This window comes from Oncorhynchus kisutch, linkage group LG1, assembly GCF_002021735.2.
Source record: "Oncorhynchus kisutch isolate 150728-3 linkage group LG1, Okis_V2, whole genome shotgun sequence".
Classification (NCBI taxonomy): Eukaryota; Metazoa; Chordata; class Actinopteri; order Salmoniformes; family Salmonidae; genus Oncorhynchus; species Oncorhynchus kisutch.
In genome coordinates this window covers 53,134,455-53,150,607 of record NC_034174.2, presented here as the reverse complement: position 1 = coordinate 53,150,607, position 16,153 = coordinate 53,134,455, and the positions used below count along the sequence as shown (strand labels likewise).

At 39.9% G+C, this 16,153-nt stretch overlaps 1 protein-coding gene across 1 annotated transcript in view; it reads left to right on the top strand.

Moving 5' to 3' along the window:
* Positions 1-6,784, top strand: part of LOC109897787 (eyes absent homolog 2) — a 66,952-nt gene extending 60,168 nt beyond the window's left edge. The window contains exons 10-16 of the mRNA XM_020492395.2: positions 127-216; positions 2,071-2,129; positions 3,060-3,220; positions 3,554-3,668; positions 4,061-4,182; positions 5,073-5,173; positions 5,652-6,784. Coding sequence (XP_020347984.1) covers positions 127-216; positions 2,071-2,129; positions 3,060-3,220; positions 3,554-3,668; positions 4,061-4,182; positions 5,073-5,173; positions 5,652-5,732 — 729 coding nt within the window. The 3' untranslated portion in view covers positions 5,733-6,784. The remainder of the gene's footprint in view (positions 1-126; positions 217-2,070; positions 2,130-3,059; positions 3,221-3,553; positions 3,669-4,060; positions 4,183-5,072; positions 5,174-5,651) is intronic.
* The last annotated feature ends 9,369 nt before the right edge of the window (positions 6,785-16,153 follow it).

The window sequence follows — 16,153 nt, the reverse complement described above, 5'->3', positions numbered from 1 at the left end:
CCACTTTAGTCAAATGTTCACTGAGTTATGCATTGGTGTAAATGGGAGAGTAGATGACAACTAAGTCCATCCTTGTATAAAACAGCTGTATTGACCTTTTGTAATGTCTTTGTGTCTCCTTTTCAGGACTCGTCCAAGGCAGTGTCGCTGGGGCTGTGGATGGAGGAGATGATCTTCAACTTGGCCGACTCGCGGCTATTTTTCAACGACCTGGAGGTGAGACTCATTTACCTGATGGATTCGATCATCTATTATCCATCCTCCATCATCCATCATCTAACATTCACACTTCTGTTTATAATCTATCATCCATATTTGTGCTTATTATCCATCATTGAGCGCCCATACTGTTGTTATTAGGAATCACATACATCATCCATCCTCTTTATTATGCATCATCCATAACGTTGCTTATATCCATCATCCTCAATTGATACTATCAGTAGGGCCAGGAGTTTTCCCAGGATTTATGTGACAGCCCTCATGACAATACTACATCACGTTTAAAAAAGATTCCCTTTCATATTGTTAGGGTTACTCTGTCATATTCTCAAAAGATTTGAGTTGAAAGCCTAACTGTTTAAGTGGGCTAGGGTTAAACTGTAGTATTTTTAACATCATGAACAACAGGTAGCTTTTTCTCTGTGCATTCCACGGCCTTGTTCTAACAAAGACCAGGCTTAAATTTGGTTTGTGGTGAGAAGGAACACCGAGTTGTTAATTATAGGTGTGTGTCTGTCTCTTAAAGGGAGATTAGTTGTGGGGAGGAGGAACAGCTGAGGGGAAGAAGGCAGAAAAAGCCGTTTTCAAACCCGCTTTTTAAGTTCCTTCTATTTGTCATCCTCTGTTGTTAGTTCCCCATTCAAACAGTAGACTAGTGGCGGCCATCTTTGTTAGTCATATGTGGTTGATTTATGAAGTCATTTTCCTTCAGGTTTGTCACCAGCTAATAGAGAGCCAATAGATGCCACAGGCTGAGTAACCTGTACGCGATGAAGAGATACGAGCTAGGAAAAGCTCTATGATAACCAGGTTAAAGAGAAACATGCTTTTAGAAGAAATGGAGGCTAATTTAACTAGCTCCAACAATGTGGTGGTCTTGTGCTTTGAGAATAGCCTAAAATCTTCCATATGTCACTGTTCATTTTGCACGTCAGATATGTACTTGTCCTTACATGCCAATTCATGTCATTAAATCACTTTAGTTGGAGAGGTGTTGAAATGACTGCTGCAGGGTCTAGAGCTGCCTATAAAAAAAATAGCTTAGCCTATTGGGTTCTGTGGGTCGTGTTATCGATTCCCTCTGTGTCTGTGGGAGCTGGGTCGCAGCATTGGGAGAGTGTCAGGGGAGCATTGGGGGAATGAGGGATGCTGATATTTAAGAGTGTGATGAGTTAGCGTCTTCCTGTGTCTCAGTCCGGTGTAGCTGTGTGAGAGAAGAGATTGAAGTCAGTACTTACTGAAGTAGGTTTCAGGGGATAAAAGAAGGGAAGAAATGAGAATAGCAGATCAGAAGTGGAGATTCAAAGGGATTTGGTGGAGAGGAGGTGGGAGGATAGTGCATGTATTATATAGTAGCATCATGGGAAATTCGTTTTTAGGATTTGTTTAAGGAAGCAACTTTTTGCACAGTAGTTCACTACCCTGCCTTATATCTACTATAGACCTGACTTCCAATATATCAAAAGTCCAGAAATCTTAATAATTTAATAATACATTAATACTACACAAAATACTGTTCATTGGATCTTGTTTTTAGTGGGCATATATCTGAAGGTTCTTTGGCAGTTGGCAAAAGGTGTTGATGTGGTATAAATCTTTGTGGGGTTTATTAGTGGAGTGTGGTGGTGTCAAGTAGAGCCGGTACGCTCCCATATTCCAAGTACATTTTTTTATTCTGGCGCCTGGATGTCCCAGCAGCCTATTTCCGCCTCCCTGTTGTCTTTTGTTTAACATTTTTTATTTTGTTCTATCGCTCCCCTAGGCTCCCTTAAGAAACCTGCCCGTGCACAGCTCTGAAACGGATCTCCCTCTCTAATATATCCGCTTTCTTTCCCTCTCCTTTCCCAGGAATGTGACCAAGTTCATATTGATGACGTGGCGTCAGACGACAATGGGCAGGACTTGAGGTACTGTACAGCTTTTCCTCTTGAACTCAACTCGGCCCCACACTTAAACCAGCACTGAGTGGGTTTAGTAAAGGAGGGGGTGGGGGGGGGGTATATTGAAAATATGTCCTGCTCTCTTTCTTGAAAACATCGCCCACTGGGCAGACACTGGTTGAAAAAAACATTGTTTCCTCGTCATTTCAGTGAAATTACGTTGAACCAACGTGGAATAGACGTTGACTTGACATCTGTGCCCAGTGGGCTGTCTCTCTCTCTCTGTCCCTTTCTGTTTGTGTGTTTTTCTGTGTGCGTGCGTGTATGCGTCTCTCGCTCTCTCACCATGGCAATTTAATAACAGTGTCATCATTCTTCAACGTCTCATCAGAACAGTACTGTCATTCTCTATGTCTGGCTTATTCCAGACATTTTACTACGTAAATTGATGAAGAATTTTAGGATAGATTTCCAAGAAATAGTTGAAAAGTGCAAGATGTTGCTCAAATGCCTATGTGCGTTTCTTACCATTTAAGTGCTTTTGAGCATGTTACCCTTTTCCACACCAAAATATTTATGAACCTCATTACATTGGATTTGCAAACTGCATGTTCTCCTACTTAAATATGACGCACTTATAATATTGATGTATTCTATATTCAATTTGTTTGATTTATTGTGTCATTTATACTGTCAGCTATTGGTCTTAAATCCAAAGGCCTCTCTCTCTCATGGTTGGCATCTTTCTTTTTATTATTGGTCTCAGCCTTGCTCTTTTTATAGGATTTTGTTTTTAGGCATAATGTATTAAACCATTATTTCGTTACCTTACTTCAGTTATTATATTATACGAGGCCTAGTCCATGTAACTAAAGGTTCTGGTCTTAGGCACTGGTCAAATCCCACCAAACGTCAACTAAATGTGTACATTGATTAGACATGGTTGTTGTCTTGCAGCATGTATAACTTTGGCACAGACGGGTTCCAGAGCCCTGCGGGTGCCGGTACTCTGTGCCTGGGCTCAGGTGTCCATGGTGGGGTGGACTGGATGAGGAAACTAGCCTTCCGCTACCGGAGAGTAAAGGAAATCTACAACACCTACAAGAACAATGTGGGAGGTGGGTTCTGACAGGAGCTAGAAGAGGTGTGTGTGTGTGTGTGTGTGTGTGTGTGTGTGTGTGTGTGTGTGTGTGTGTGTGTGTGTGTGTGTGTGTGTGTGTGTGTGTGTGTGTGTGTGTGTGTGTGTGTGTGTGTGTGTAAAATATTCTCTAGCGGTTAACTGATATACAAATCACAATGTCAATTTAAATTGGTTCATTCTGTATAATCATGATCATAAGAAGTAATGAACATTGCATCTTCATATACTGCTCAGCTATCAATTTGTGTTTTGTTTTTGTATACCAATCTATGATGAATAATGTGTTAGTGTGTGATTGTGATTGTGTCAGGTTTGGTGGGCAGTCCCAAGCGGGAGGAATGGCTGCAGCTGCGGAGGGAGATGGAGGTCCTGACAGATCTGTGGCTGACCCAGGCTGTCAAGGCCCTGGCCCTCATTAACTCCAGGTCAGGACACACCCCTTCTCAACTGCCTAGCTACCCTATGGTGGAACTATTTAGAAAATAATAAACAATGTAAAGTGATATTAGCGTATGCAATCCATAAAAATGAAATGGACAGTACTCCAAATGTATTGACCATTCATGTTTTGCATGGTTAATACATATAATAAATAAGTATTGAAATTGAACCTGGAACCCTATAGAGCTACAGTATATACACAACCAGGAAATATTGACAAGACTAAGATCGGGAGCTGAAATATCCGTTGGCTGGTATTTTTTTCCTTGTTGTCACTCTTTTTTTGTCCCACTCAAACTGACACAAGGCAATTATCGTACTTGTTTGAACATGACACACATATTGACATCATGTGTTGACATCTCTCTGTTTCCAGACCAAACTGTGTGAATGTGCTGGTGACCACCACCCAGCTGATCCCAGCCCTGTCCAAGGTCCTGCTCTATGGTCTGGGCTCAGCGTTCCCCATAGAGAACATCTACAGTGCCACCAAGACAGGTGAGGTAGCACACAGCACTCGATATGACCCTAACACTTGTTAGGGTTAAAAAGCCCAACTCATCGTGTCAAGGAAGGAATATTATATTCACAGTTGGGCTGATTGTGCACAGATAGTAGTACCTGACAGAAAATGTTTCCCAACCACGCTGCGAAAACAATCTAGTACTAGCAGACTTTGGTTTTGTGCGATCCTTGTTTATGTTTGTGAAATTTTTATTAAGTGTTATTTAAACACTTATTTGTTTAACATTTTTAACACTTAATTTGTAAAGAATTTGAACACTTACATATGTCTAACACTTATTTGTTAACTGTTACTTTTAACACTTTTAAACACTTAACATTTTTAAAAGTAACACAGCACTTATTTGTTAACTGTTACTTTTAACACTTTTAAACACTTAACATTTTTAAAAGTAACACAGCACTTATTTGTTAACTGTTACTTTTAACACTTTTAAACACTTAACATTTTTAAAAGTAACACAGCACTTATTTGTTAACTGTTACTTTTAACACTTTTAAACACTTAACATTTTTAAAAGTAACACAGCACTTATTTGTTAACTGTTACTTTTAACACTTTTAAACACTTAACATTTTTAAAAGTAACACAGCACTTATTTGTTAACTGTTACTTTTAACACTTTTAAACACTTAACATTTTTAAAAGTAACACAGCACTTATTTGTTAACTGTTACTTTTAACACTTTTAAACACTTAACATTTTTAAAAGTAACACAACACTTATTTGTTAACTGTTACTTTTAACACTTTTAAACACTTAACATTTTTAAAAGTAACACAACACTTATTTGTTAACTGTTACTTTTAACACTTTTAAACACTTAACATTTTTAAAAGTAACACAACACTTATTTTCCAGGGAAAGAGAGCTGCTTTGAGCGTGTGGCCCAGAGGTTCGGCCGGCGAGCAGTGTACGTGGTCATAGGGGACGGAGTGGAGGAAGAGTCTGTAGCCAAGAAGGTGAGACTCACATGTAACCAGGAAAAGGGGTGGGGGTACACAAGATATTACCCTCTGCCTTATGTTTCATGCTAGGAAGTCAGATTAAATTGAATATGCACCCACGCATATTATTTGGTGCGTTTACTTGTTATTATTTGAAAAAACAAAATAATGTTTATATCCTGCAGGATGAAATTGTGTTCGGTATTAGTTTGACTGAACCCTCTCCAACACTGTCTAAGATTGTATTAGCTCGCCAAGTTTAGGCAACTTGACTGTGGTTAACCGAACAATAATAGCCAGCTAGTCACATTAGTCAGTGTTCAGCTAGTTACATTAGCTACCTAGTTTAGCCAGTGTTCAGCATTTAAAACATTTCTGTTTGTGTCTTTCAGTATCTAGTTTAGCCAGTGCTCCACATTTTAAACATGTCCTTTTGTACCTTGCATTAGCTAGTTTAGTCAATGTTCTAAACATGTCTGTTTGTGTCTTGCAGAAGAACATGCCTTTCTGGAGAGTGTCGTGCCGGCCTGACCTGGAGGCTCTAAGTCATGCACTGGAGCTGGACTACCTCTAGTGGGCGCTATAACAATCCCATCATGCCTTTAGCCAGTTCCTGCCTGGTGATGCCGCTTCCTGTCCAATGGACCAATTGGGTTGAGGGCAGCGACGATTCACCAACATACAAAGCAAAGAATGACGGACCAATCTTTGTATCAGCAGGGAAACGCAATTGTTACTGGAAATTGTACATGTGCTTTCACCCGTTCACACAGGGACTTTTACATGTGAAAGGTATCCCACTTTGGAACTTTAGAGCGTTGCACTGAAAATAATGACCAAGGTCAGGGATGGGCAACTGGTGGCCTCAGCAGTTTTTCTCTTGTTATGTCAATTAGGCCATATCAGCTAAAATGTTTTAGATTGGTAAGTTTGGCTAGCGGTCAGCTATCTAAACCAGCAATCATGGTTGAATTACCGGCCGGGGTCCACCATTGATTTTGTTAGTCAGTCTCACTCAGATATCTTATTAAATACTGCAAACATTTCTCTCCAGCCTATGGCAAAATGTGTAGAATTACAAAAATGTCGCTGTAAAACAGCAAATGTTCTTCACTGCCCATGGCAAAATGAGTAGAATTGCAGGAAATGTGTTACAAAATTGCTAAATCTTCTTTCCGCCCCATGGCAAAATGTGTAGAATTGTAGCAAACTTTCTTTAAAGCTCCACATTTTCACTACGCCCCATGGCAAAATGTGTAGAATTGCACGAAATGAACTATAACATTTTTAAACAATGTCTCTCCACTGTCAAGAGGAGGGCTGCTAAAATGCTTTGCTCTCAATGTGGTTGGTGTGACCCGCAAGCAACTACCATCCCTCATAATGAGTTCAGTTTATTGTGGCCCCCAGACCCATCAAAGTTACCCATCCCTGACCTAGGTGATCTACAGTTGAAGTCAGAAGTTTACATACACCTTAGCAAAATACATTTAACTCAGTTTGTCACAAGTCCTCGTAAAAAATCTATGTCTTATGTCAGTTAGGATCACCACTTTATTTTAAGAATGTGAAATGTCAGAATAATAGTAGAGAGAATGATTTTTTTCAGCTTTTATTTCTTTCATCACATTCTCAGTGGGTCAGAAGTTTACATACACTCAATTAGTATTTGGTAGCATTGCCTTTAAATTGTTTAACTTGGGTCAAACGTTTCGGGTAGCCTTCCACAAGCTTCCCACAATAAGTTGGGTGAATTTTGGCCCATTCCTCCTGACAGAGCTGCTGTAACGGAGTCAGGTTTGTAGGCCTCCTTGCTCGCACACGCTTTTTCAGTTCTGCCCACAAATGTTCTATAGGATTGAGGTCAAGGCTTTGTGATGGCCACTCCAATACCTTGACTTTGTTGTCCTTAAGCCATTTTGCCACAACTTTGGAAGTATGCTTGGGGTCATTGTCCATTTGAAAGACCCATTTGAGATCAAGCTTTAGCTTCCTGACTGATGTCCTGAGATGTGACTTCAATATATCCACATCATTTTCCAACCTCATGATGCCATCTATTTTGTGAAGTGCACCAGTCCCTCCTGCAGCAACATGATGCTGCCACCCCCGTGTTTCATGGTTGGGATGGTGTTCTTGGGCTTGCAAGTCTCCCCCTTTTTCCTCCAAACATAACGATGGTCATTATAGCCAACAGTTATTTTTTTGTTTCATCAGACCAGAGAACATTTCACCAAAAAGTATGATCTTTGTACCCATGTGCAGTTACATCCCGTAGTCTGACTTTTTTATGGCGGTTTTGGAGCAGTGGCTTCTTCCTTCCTGAGCGGCCTTTCAGGTTATGTCGATATAGGACTCGTTTTACTGTGGAAATAGATACTTTTGTATCTTCTTCACAAGGTCCTTTGCTGTTGTTCTGGGATTGACTTGCACTTTTCGCAAAAGAGGACGTTCATCTCTAGGAGACAGAACACGTCTCCTTCTTGAGCGGTATGATGGCTGCGTGGTTCCATGGTGTTTATACTTGCGTACTATAGTTTGTACAGATGAACGTGGTACCTTCAGGCGTTTGGAAATTGCTCCCAAGGATGAACCAGACTTGTGGAGGTCTGCAATTTTTTTTCTGGGGTCTTTCTTTTGATTTTCCCATGATGTAAAGCAAAGAGGCATTGAGTTTGAAGGTAGGCCTTGAAATACATCCTCAGGTACACCTCCTATTGACTCAAATTATGTATATTAGCCTATCAGAAGTTTCTAAAGTATTGACATCATTTTCTGGAATTTTCCAAGCTGTTTAACCTTTCTAGTGCAGGGTCCTCAACAACATTCCGCTGAAAAGGCAGCGCGCGAAATTCAAAAATATTTTGGGGAAATATGTAACTCTCACACATTAACAAGTCCAATACAGCAAAGGAAAGATCTTGTTAATCTACCCATCCTGTCCAATTTAAAAAATGCTTTACAGCTAAAGCACAACACATGATTGTGTTAGATCACCGCCAAGTCGAAAAAACACAGCCATTTTCCCAGCCAAAGATAGGAGTCACAAAAAACAGAAATATAGATAAAATTAATCACTAACCTTTGATGATCTTCATCAGATGACACTCATAGGACATCATGTTACACAAAGATAGACTTCTCCTTAATGCAACCGCTGTGTCAGATTTCAATTTTAACGGAAAAAGTATAATCTGAGAACGGTGCTCAGAACCCAAAACAGCCAGAGGAATGTCCGCCATTTTGGAAACAACAAAGTTAGAAGCAACACCATAAATATTCACATACCTTTGATGATCTTCATCAGAAGGCACTCCCAGGAATCCCAGTTCGACAATAAATGACTGATTTGTTCCATAAAGTACCATAATTTATGTCCAAATAGCCACTTGTTGTTAGCGTGTTCAGCCCAGTAATCCATCTTCATGAGGTGCAGGCACTTCATCCAGACAAAAACTCGAAAAGTTACGTTACAGTCCTTTAGAAACATGTCAAACGATGTATGGAATCAATCGTTAGGATGTTTTTAATATAAAACATCAATAATGTTCCAACCGGAGAATTCCTTTGTCTTCAGAAAAAGCACTGGAACGCGAGGTAACTCTGTCGGGAGCGCGCGTCATGAGACCAAGGCTCTCTGCCAGACCACTGACTCAGAGGTCTCATGAGCCCCTCCTTTACAGTATAATCCTCATTCAAGTTTCAAAAGACGGTTGACATCTAGTGGAAGCCGTAGGAAGTGCAACCTCATCCATATCTCAATGTGAATTCGGTAGGCCAAGTTTTGAAAAACTACAAACCTCAGATGTCCAACTTCCTGGTTGGATTTCTCTCAGGTTCTCGCCTGCCATATGAGTTCTGTTATACTCACAGACATCATTCAAACAGTTTTAGAAACTTCAGAGTGTTTTCTATCCAATACTAATAATACTATGCATATATTAGCATCTGGGACAGAGTAGGAGGCAGTTCACTCTGGGCATGCTTTTCATCCAAAAGTGAAAATGCTACCCCCTATCCCAAAAAGGTTTTAAAGGCACAGTCAACTTAGTGTATGTAAACTTCTGACCCACTGGAATTGTGAAACAGTGAATTGTAAGTGAAATATTCTGTCTGTAAACAATTGTTGGAAAAAGTACTTGTGTCATGCACAAAGTAACTGACTTCCCAAAACTATAGTTTGTTAACAAGAAATGTGTGGAGTGGTTGAAAAATGAGTTTCAATGACTCCAACCTAAGTGTATGTAAGCTTCCAACTTCAACTGTAAGTGCATTTAGTCCTTACGTGGGGGATGATTAGTTTAATTTCGTTTATTTGTTTGTTGTGTGCTCACTTTTCTTATTAGGAATGGGATAGAGGAAATTGTTAAGATAAGAGACCTTCTAGTAGACACTACCAGCAAGTTATTAAGGATAAATCCTACCTTGACTTGATCTTTTCACATGGCTTGTTTGATATATTGTAAATTTCTATTTTAACTATTGCCCCAATAGTAGCTCTGTCTCATTCAGCAGGTTATTGATTAATTCATAGTCTGAATATTTATATTTTTTTACCTATAATTTGTGACCTACGGTATTTATTGATCAGTTCAGTTATGCCTGATCAAAATGATATTGTAGATGCAAATACAAATCAGTCAAGTGTCCAATCACAAAATTATGAGCTGAGACCTAAAAGAAAGAAATGGGAGAGGATTTTCGCAAAACCTACCAGCGACAATTATCTAAAAAGGAAGATGGAGATAGCAACCATTTTCGGATTTTACCATAACATTTGATTCATAGTCCATTGACCCATGATATGTCATAAATCATTTAATTCAATATTCTATTGATTTGCAACAAAACACACTTATGCAGTCAATCTAAACCGGACAAAATACTTCCAACCCTACCGGAGATGACTGTTTAATGTTGTTATCTAATATACCAAAGATTAATACTCAAATATCTTATCCATTCCATGCCATACTTTGAAAAATAATTGGTAAAAGCCAACTCTGCATCCTTCATTTGCAACTAAGCAAAGAGGTACAGACAGACAGAAAGACAAACAGTCAAAGCAACCTGACAAAGCACAAGGAAATCATATACTTAACTTAAGAAATATCAATTCCTTGTGAACGTCTTTTTAGCATATACATTTGTCATGGAGAGGACTTAGGGCTCTATTCAATCCGCATCGCGGAAGTTCAGCTTTAAAGCGTGACTGAAATTTAAAGGCAATGTTCCTGCTTTAGCGGGGATTGCATTCACAATGGGTCGGTTCAATCGTAAATTACCTTTACATTTCTATCCCAGACACACTTCGGGTTTACAGATTGAATAGAGCACTTAGTCTGGCGATTGAATCTTATTCTGTTTCATGAGTAGATCGGTGTACAATTGTTATTATCTTTCTCCGTGAATGTTTATATAGCCTGTATGTAATGAAAATGGTATGATTGTCTTTGGGCATGCATGTGCCTATTACAGTGCCTGTCAGCTTAGCTATGATTTGTATATAAGGTTTTATTGTTGATTTGTTTTGACGGACAATTATAATAGATTAATAAAGATAAATTAATTACATTCTGAGAAAAGTGTATCTTATTTCAAATCGAATTGCTCACTGACTACACATTTGAACTGTATTCCAGAATTTTCAGCTAATAGGTCATTTGACGTCTACTTTTGCCTTCAGAACAGCCTCAATTTGTCGGGCATGGACTCCACAACGTGTCAAAAGCGTTCCACAGGGATGCTGGCCCATGTTGACTCCAATGCTTCCCACAGTTGTGTTCTTAAGACACTCAAACAGGTGTGACTCCCACCTACTACCATATCCCATTCAAAGGCTCTTAAAATATTTAGTCTTGCCCATTCACCCTCTGAATGGCACACATACACAATACATGTCTCAATTATCTCAAGACTCAAAATACGTCTTTAACCTGTCTCCTCCCATTCATCTACACTGATTGAAGTGGATTTAATAAGTTACATCTGTCACACCGTGATCTGTTTCACCTGTCTTTGTGATTGTCTCCACCCCCCTCCAGGTGTTGCCCATCTTCCCCATTATCCCCTGTGTACTTATACCGGTGTTCTGTTTGTCTGTTGCCAGTTTGTTTTGTTTCGTCAAGCCTACCAGCGGTTTTCCCTCTGTTCCTGTCTCTCGGTTGTTCCTGGTTTCCCAGTATTGACCTTTACTGCCTGCAATTGACCTGTCTTTTTCCTGCCCCTGTTGGATTAATAAACTGTTACGGCACAGTCGATAGCGCGCCGGACCTCGGGCTCGAAGGTAGAGGGTTCGAGACCTGCTCCCTGCTGTTTCATTACATTGGTATCGGAAGTGATTGGACTTTGCATCCACGACAGTGCGTGTGCTTGGCCGGTGAGCGCGTTCCTGTAAGACGTAGAGTTGCAAGCTAGCGCGAGGACGTGCTCTTTGAAAGGAGGGAGTAGTGTAACAACCCTGGGTTTATAAGCGCGGAAACCGCACGAGCATGCTTTCACGGCACAGTCGATAGCGCGCTGCATCTCGGGCTCAAAGGTTGAGGGTTCGAGACCTGCTCCCTGCTGTTTCATTACAATAAGATCCTACACATAACATCAGCTAGCGACCCAGACAGCGTGGGGCGACACACAATTGGCCTAGCGTCGTCCGGGTTAGGGAGGGCTTGGCCGGTAGGGATATCCTTGTCTCATCACGCACCAGCGACTCCTGTGGCGGGCCGGGCGCAGTGCACGCTAACCAAGGTGCACGGTGTTTCCTCCGACACATTGGTGCGGCTGGCTTCCGGGTTGGATGCACGCTGTGTTAAGAAGCAGTTGGGTTGTGTATCGGAGGACACATGACTTTCAACCTTCGTCTCTCCCGAGCCCGTACGGTAGTTGTAGCGATGAGACAAGATAGTAGCTACTAAAACAATTGGATACTACGAAATTGGGAAGAAAAAGGGGTAAAAAAAATATATATATATATATACATAATTTAGATATGTGTAATATCTGAAAATATAATGGTTGGACACATCTCCTGTCTGATGCAATGCATGGTTGCTTTAGTTTGACAAAGTAATCCAGACTGGTGTTTTCTCCTAGCTATCATACTCAAATTCCAATGATTTGAAAACACGGTCCTCCAGAAAGTGGAGAGCATACACATAACGTTAGCTAGCGAGCCAGCCAGCCAGCTAACGTTAGCTAGCTAACAGTACATTTTAACTTGACATTAGGTTTATGCAGTTTTACTAAGCGTTTTTTTTAAGCCGCGTTCAACACGATTACCTAAACATACTGACCAGCTCCAATAGACAGACTAAACCAACTAGGCTCGTAATTTAACAATTTTATTCCCATTTACAGATGGCATATAAGTTTGATATTAAGGCACATGAAAGTTCACTAGAAGACATTTCTGCCAAAAAACGCATTTTGCTAAAACAAATGCTCTCCTGTGAAGTCGGGACTTGCGACATACGCCTAGTTTCCCGAATCGGGTCACATATTTCCATGAAATCTGTACACCACCAGGCTACCAAAATTGTCTTAGGGTCATTTTTGACCCGGCAGTTATAAAATAATTTACACACCACAAAAAAACACAAAGAAACACACACACATACAATAAGAAATTGAGATTGTGTGCTACTGATTGAACTCAGCCAGCAGCTCCTGAAGAGGAAGATCACCATGTTTGGCACAGTTAGAAAGAACAAGCCTGAGCTCCCCCCTGCACTCCTCGCAACAAGGGGGAGAGAGGCCTTATCAAAGTTTGCCTTCTCCCACACCACCACTCTATTTTCTTACCTCCCAAAGAGGAACAATAATGTGGTCCTCCTGGGCACACTGCACAAAACAGCTGAGATCAGTGATCATGAGTACAGGAAGCCAGCAATCATCCTGGACTACAACCACAATACAGGAGGCCTGGACAACCTGTACAAGGTGATGGGAACTTACAGCTGCAGGAGGATGACTGCCCGCTGGCCCCTGGTCATCTTCCATAATATCATTGATGTGTCCTCATACAATACTTTCGTGATCTGGAACAAGATTAACCCTACCTGGATGCCTGATCGACGGAACAAGAGGAGGGTGTTCCTGGAGCAGCTGGGAAAGGCACTTGTAACCCCACACATTCAAAGAAGGGAGCGCTTCCCCCACACAGCAGCGTCTGCAGCGCTTGTGAAAACTGTTCAGTGGGCTGAATCTTGTCCTGATCCACCTGAGACTGCAGCTGGGGCAGGCAAGAAGAGGAGATGCCAATTCTGTCCCCCAAAGAAGGACTGTAAAACAAATACTATGTGCTGCACATGTGAGAAATACATCTGCAAAGTCCATGCACCCACACGTGCATACTGTCCTACATGTGCTTATTAGAGATGATAGATTTATGTTCTTCACATTTTTGTTTAGTATCTATTATCTTATTCTTATTTATTGTTGTTGTTTATACACCTTGTGGTGTGAGCAATGTTTTTTTTTAAATGTAGTAGTAGTTGTAGTTGAATTCCTCATTGTACAGTAAATAAGAATATATCACCATGTTGCCAAAAAGTTCAAGACTGTTATCGTTTCCCTTCAATAAAATGCATTCAAAACTACTTCCTGCACATTTCTGCTACTTTCTTAGGCTATACAAGTGCTATCTCTTGCTATAAAATGTATGTTTACACCTATGAAGTACCTTTAGCAATAATAATAATAATAAACCTCTACTTTAGTCAAGAAAACAGTTATGACAGGTGTGTTGTAATAAAAACAAGTGGTGTCCACTGATTAAATGCAGTCTTTCTGCATTGGGAAGAGGGAAATCCCAGATATTCACAAAGTTTGTGATGAATGACAGGTTGTTTCTTCATGCAAAATAGATTTGGAGTTTAAAAGTCAAATAAGCTGCTTTATTTTAGGGGTTTAGTGAAGGCGGGGTAAATTTCTACTACACAATGGTTAAGTTTCTATCGCACAATCTGTAACATTTCAGACCTTAACTGAATGTACATTTTTCTGACATTGCACGATCCCATGAGAACTTTTATTTCAAGATGCCATGATTGGACAAATATAAAAAAATTATGTACTCATATTCAACCAGAACGCATTCAAACCAAATAATAATTTTGGAGAGGAGGTTAGCATACAGATACCTCAAGCAAATAAAATTATTAGGTCATGTATTTAACTAACTTAGATTTTTTGATTGTCAGGAATACAAATAAAAAAATGTGGGCCAATAGCACCCTCAAGTGGATGCTTACTGCACTGATCTCAATCAATCAAATTTATTTATAAAGCCCTTCTTACATCAGCTGATGTCACAAAGTGCTGTACAGAAACCCAGCCTAAAACACCAAACAGCAAGCAATGCAGGTGTGAACTCAATAATGTTAGGAATATTTTTCAAATAATGCCAACCACCAATTGTCTAACAAGATATAAACCCATTTAAATGTACAAGGAGCAAAAGAGAAGGGCAAAACATAAAAATGTTGTAAACATTTAAAGGTCATTTCTGATTAAGCCGACATATGGGTGCTTGGAGAGAATTAGTCGGCGAGTGGATAATGTGCCTTTTACCATACATCCTACTGGCGAACGTACAATCACTGGAAAATAAACTGGATGAGCTTCATTCGAGACTATCCTACCAACGAGACATTAATTACACTAAGGTTTTTATTCTAAGAGAAATGTTCAATTATATTCCATGATATTGTTAAAATATATGTGTTGCCTGAATATAAGGAAGTGATGTCTGCTAAATAATCAATTTGGCAGCGCAGTCATATAGCCTCGGCACCTACATAAAGTTGAGTGACTCACTCATTCATAATACAGCAGAGTGGCGCAGCGGTCTAAGACACTGCATTACAGTGTCAACTGTGTTGCTAAAGATGCTGGTTCGATACCTGTGCTGGCCATGACCGGGAGACCCATTATTTTTTAAACAAAACAATTATTATTAGTTCATTATTAATTAATATAGAATTATATAAAAGCAATAGGATTTGAAGCAATAGCCTACCTGCGTTAAACTCAAATATACTAATTGATTAAAAAAAAACATTATCAATTGGAACCTTTAACAAGTGGAAGGGGGAAAAAGGTATTACTATTATTATTAACTCTGTTTTTCACAAGCGAAGCAGGCTGTGAATTCTGTAAACAACGTTTCTAGGATGGGCTATTAGCAGGACAATATATAATGGTCATGTTGATCATGGCTCCTGAGTGGCACAGTGGTCTAAGGAACTGCATCTCAAGGCAAGAAGCATCACTACAGTCCCAGGCTGTATAACATCTGACCCTGATGGGGAGTCCAATAGGGCGGCGCACAATTGGCCAAGCGTCGTCAGGGTTAGGGGAGGGTTTGGCCTGCCGGGATGTCCATGTCCCAAAAAATAGGCATGGTGGGCTTTTGGTGTCTCTCCCTCTAAAAACAGAAATAAATATTTTGGCCGTCATTAATATTATTTTGGCCTTTATTCAGATTACAACTGCTGACTTTCGGTTATTTGAAAACCAAATCATCTCCCAAAATATCGTTATTTTTTAATTAAACAAGGATTTGAAAATGAGATTGTGAACTCTGCAAACAATGTTTCCAGTCCGAGAATGAGAATAATAAATGACTGTAATTAATACATTCGTTCAATGCATTGGATTACAAAATAAGCCATTATGAGCCGGAGCTGAGAGGATCACCAAAACTAAAAGGTATTTTGGTTTCAGTGCCCTTTCTTTAAAAGAAAAAGTATATAGCCTATCAATGTGTCGGCATACTGTGTAATAAAATTGATAATTGTGTACTAAAAACGTGAATGTGTTTTTGCAGAGCATACAACCATGCCGACAACCATCCGTGGAGATCAGTGGACAAAGAGTTGGACAACGGGCCAGTGTGTACAAAATATGTACACTACTGTTCAAAAGTTTGGGGTCACTTAAAACATTTCCATGTTTTTGAAAGAAAAGCACATTTTTTGTCCATTAATTTTTTTCCAA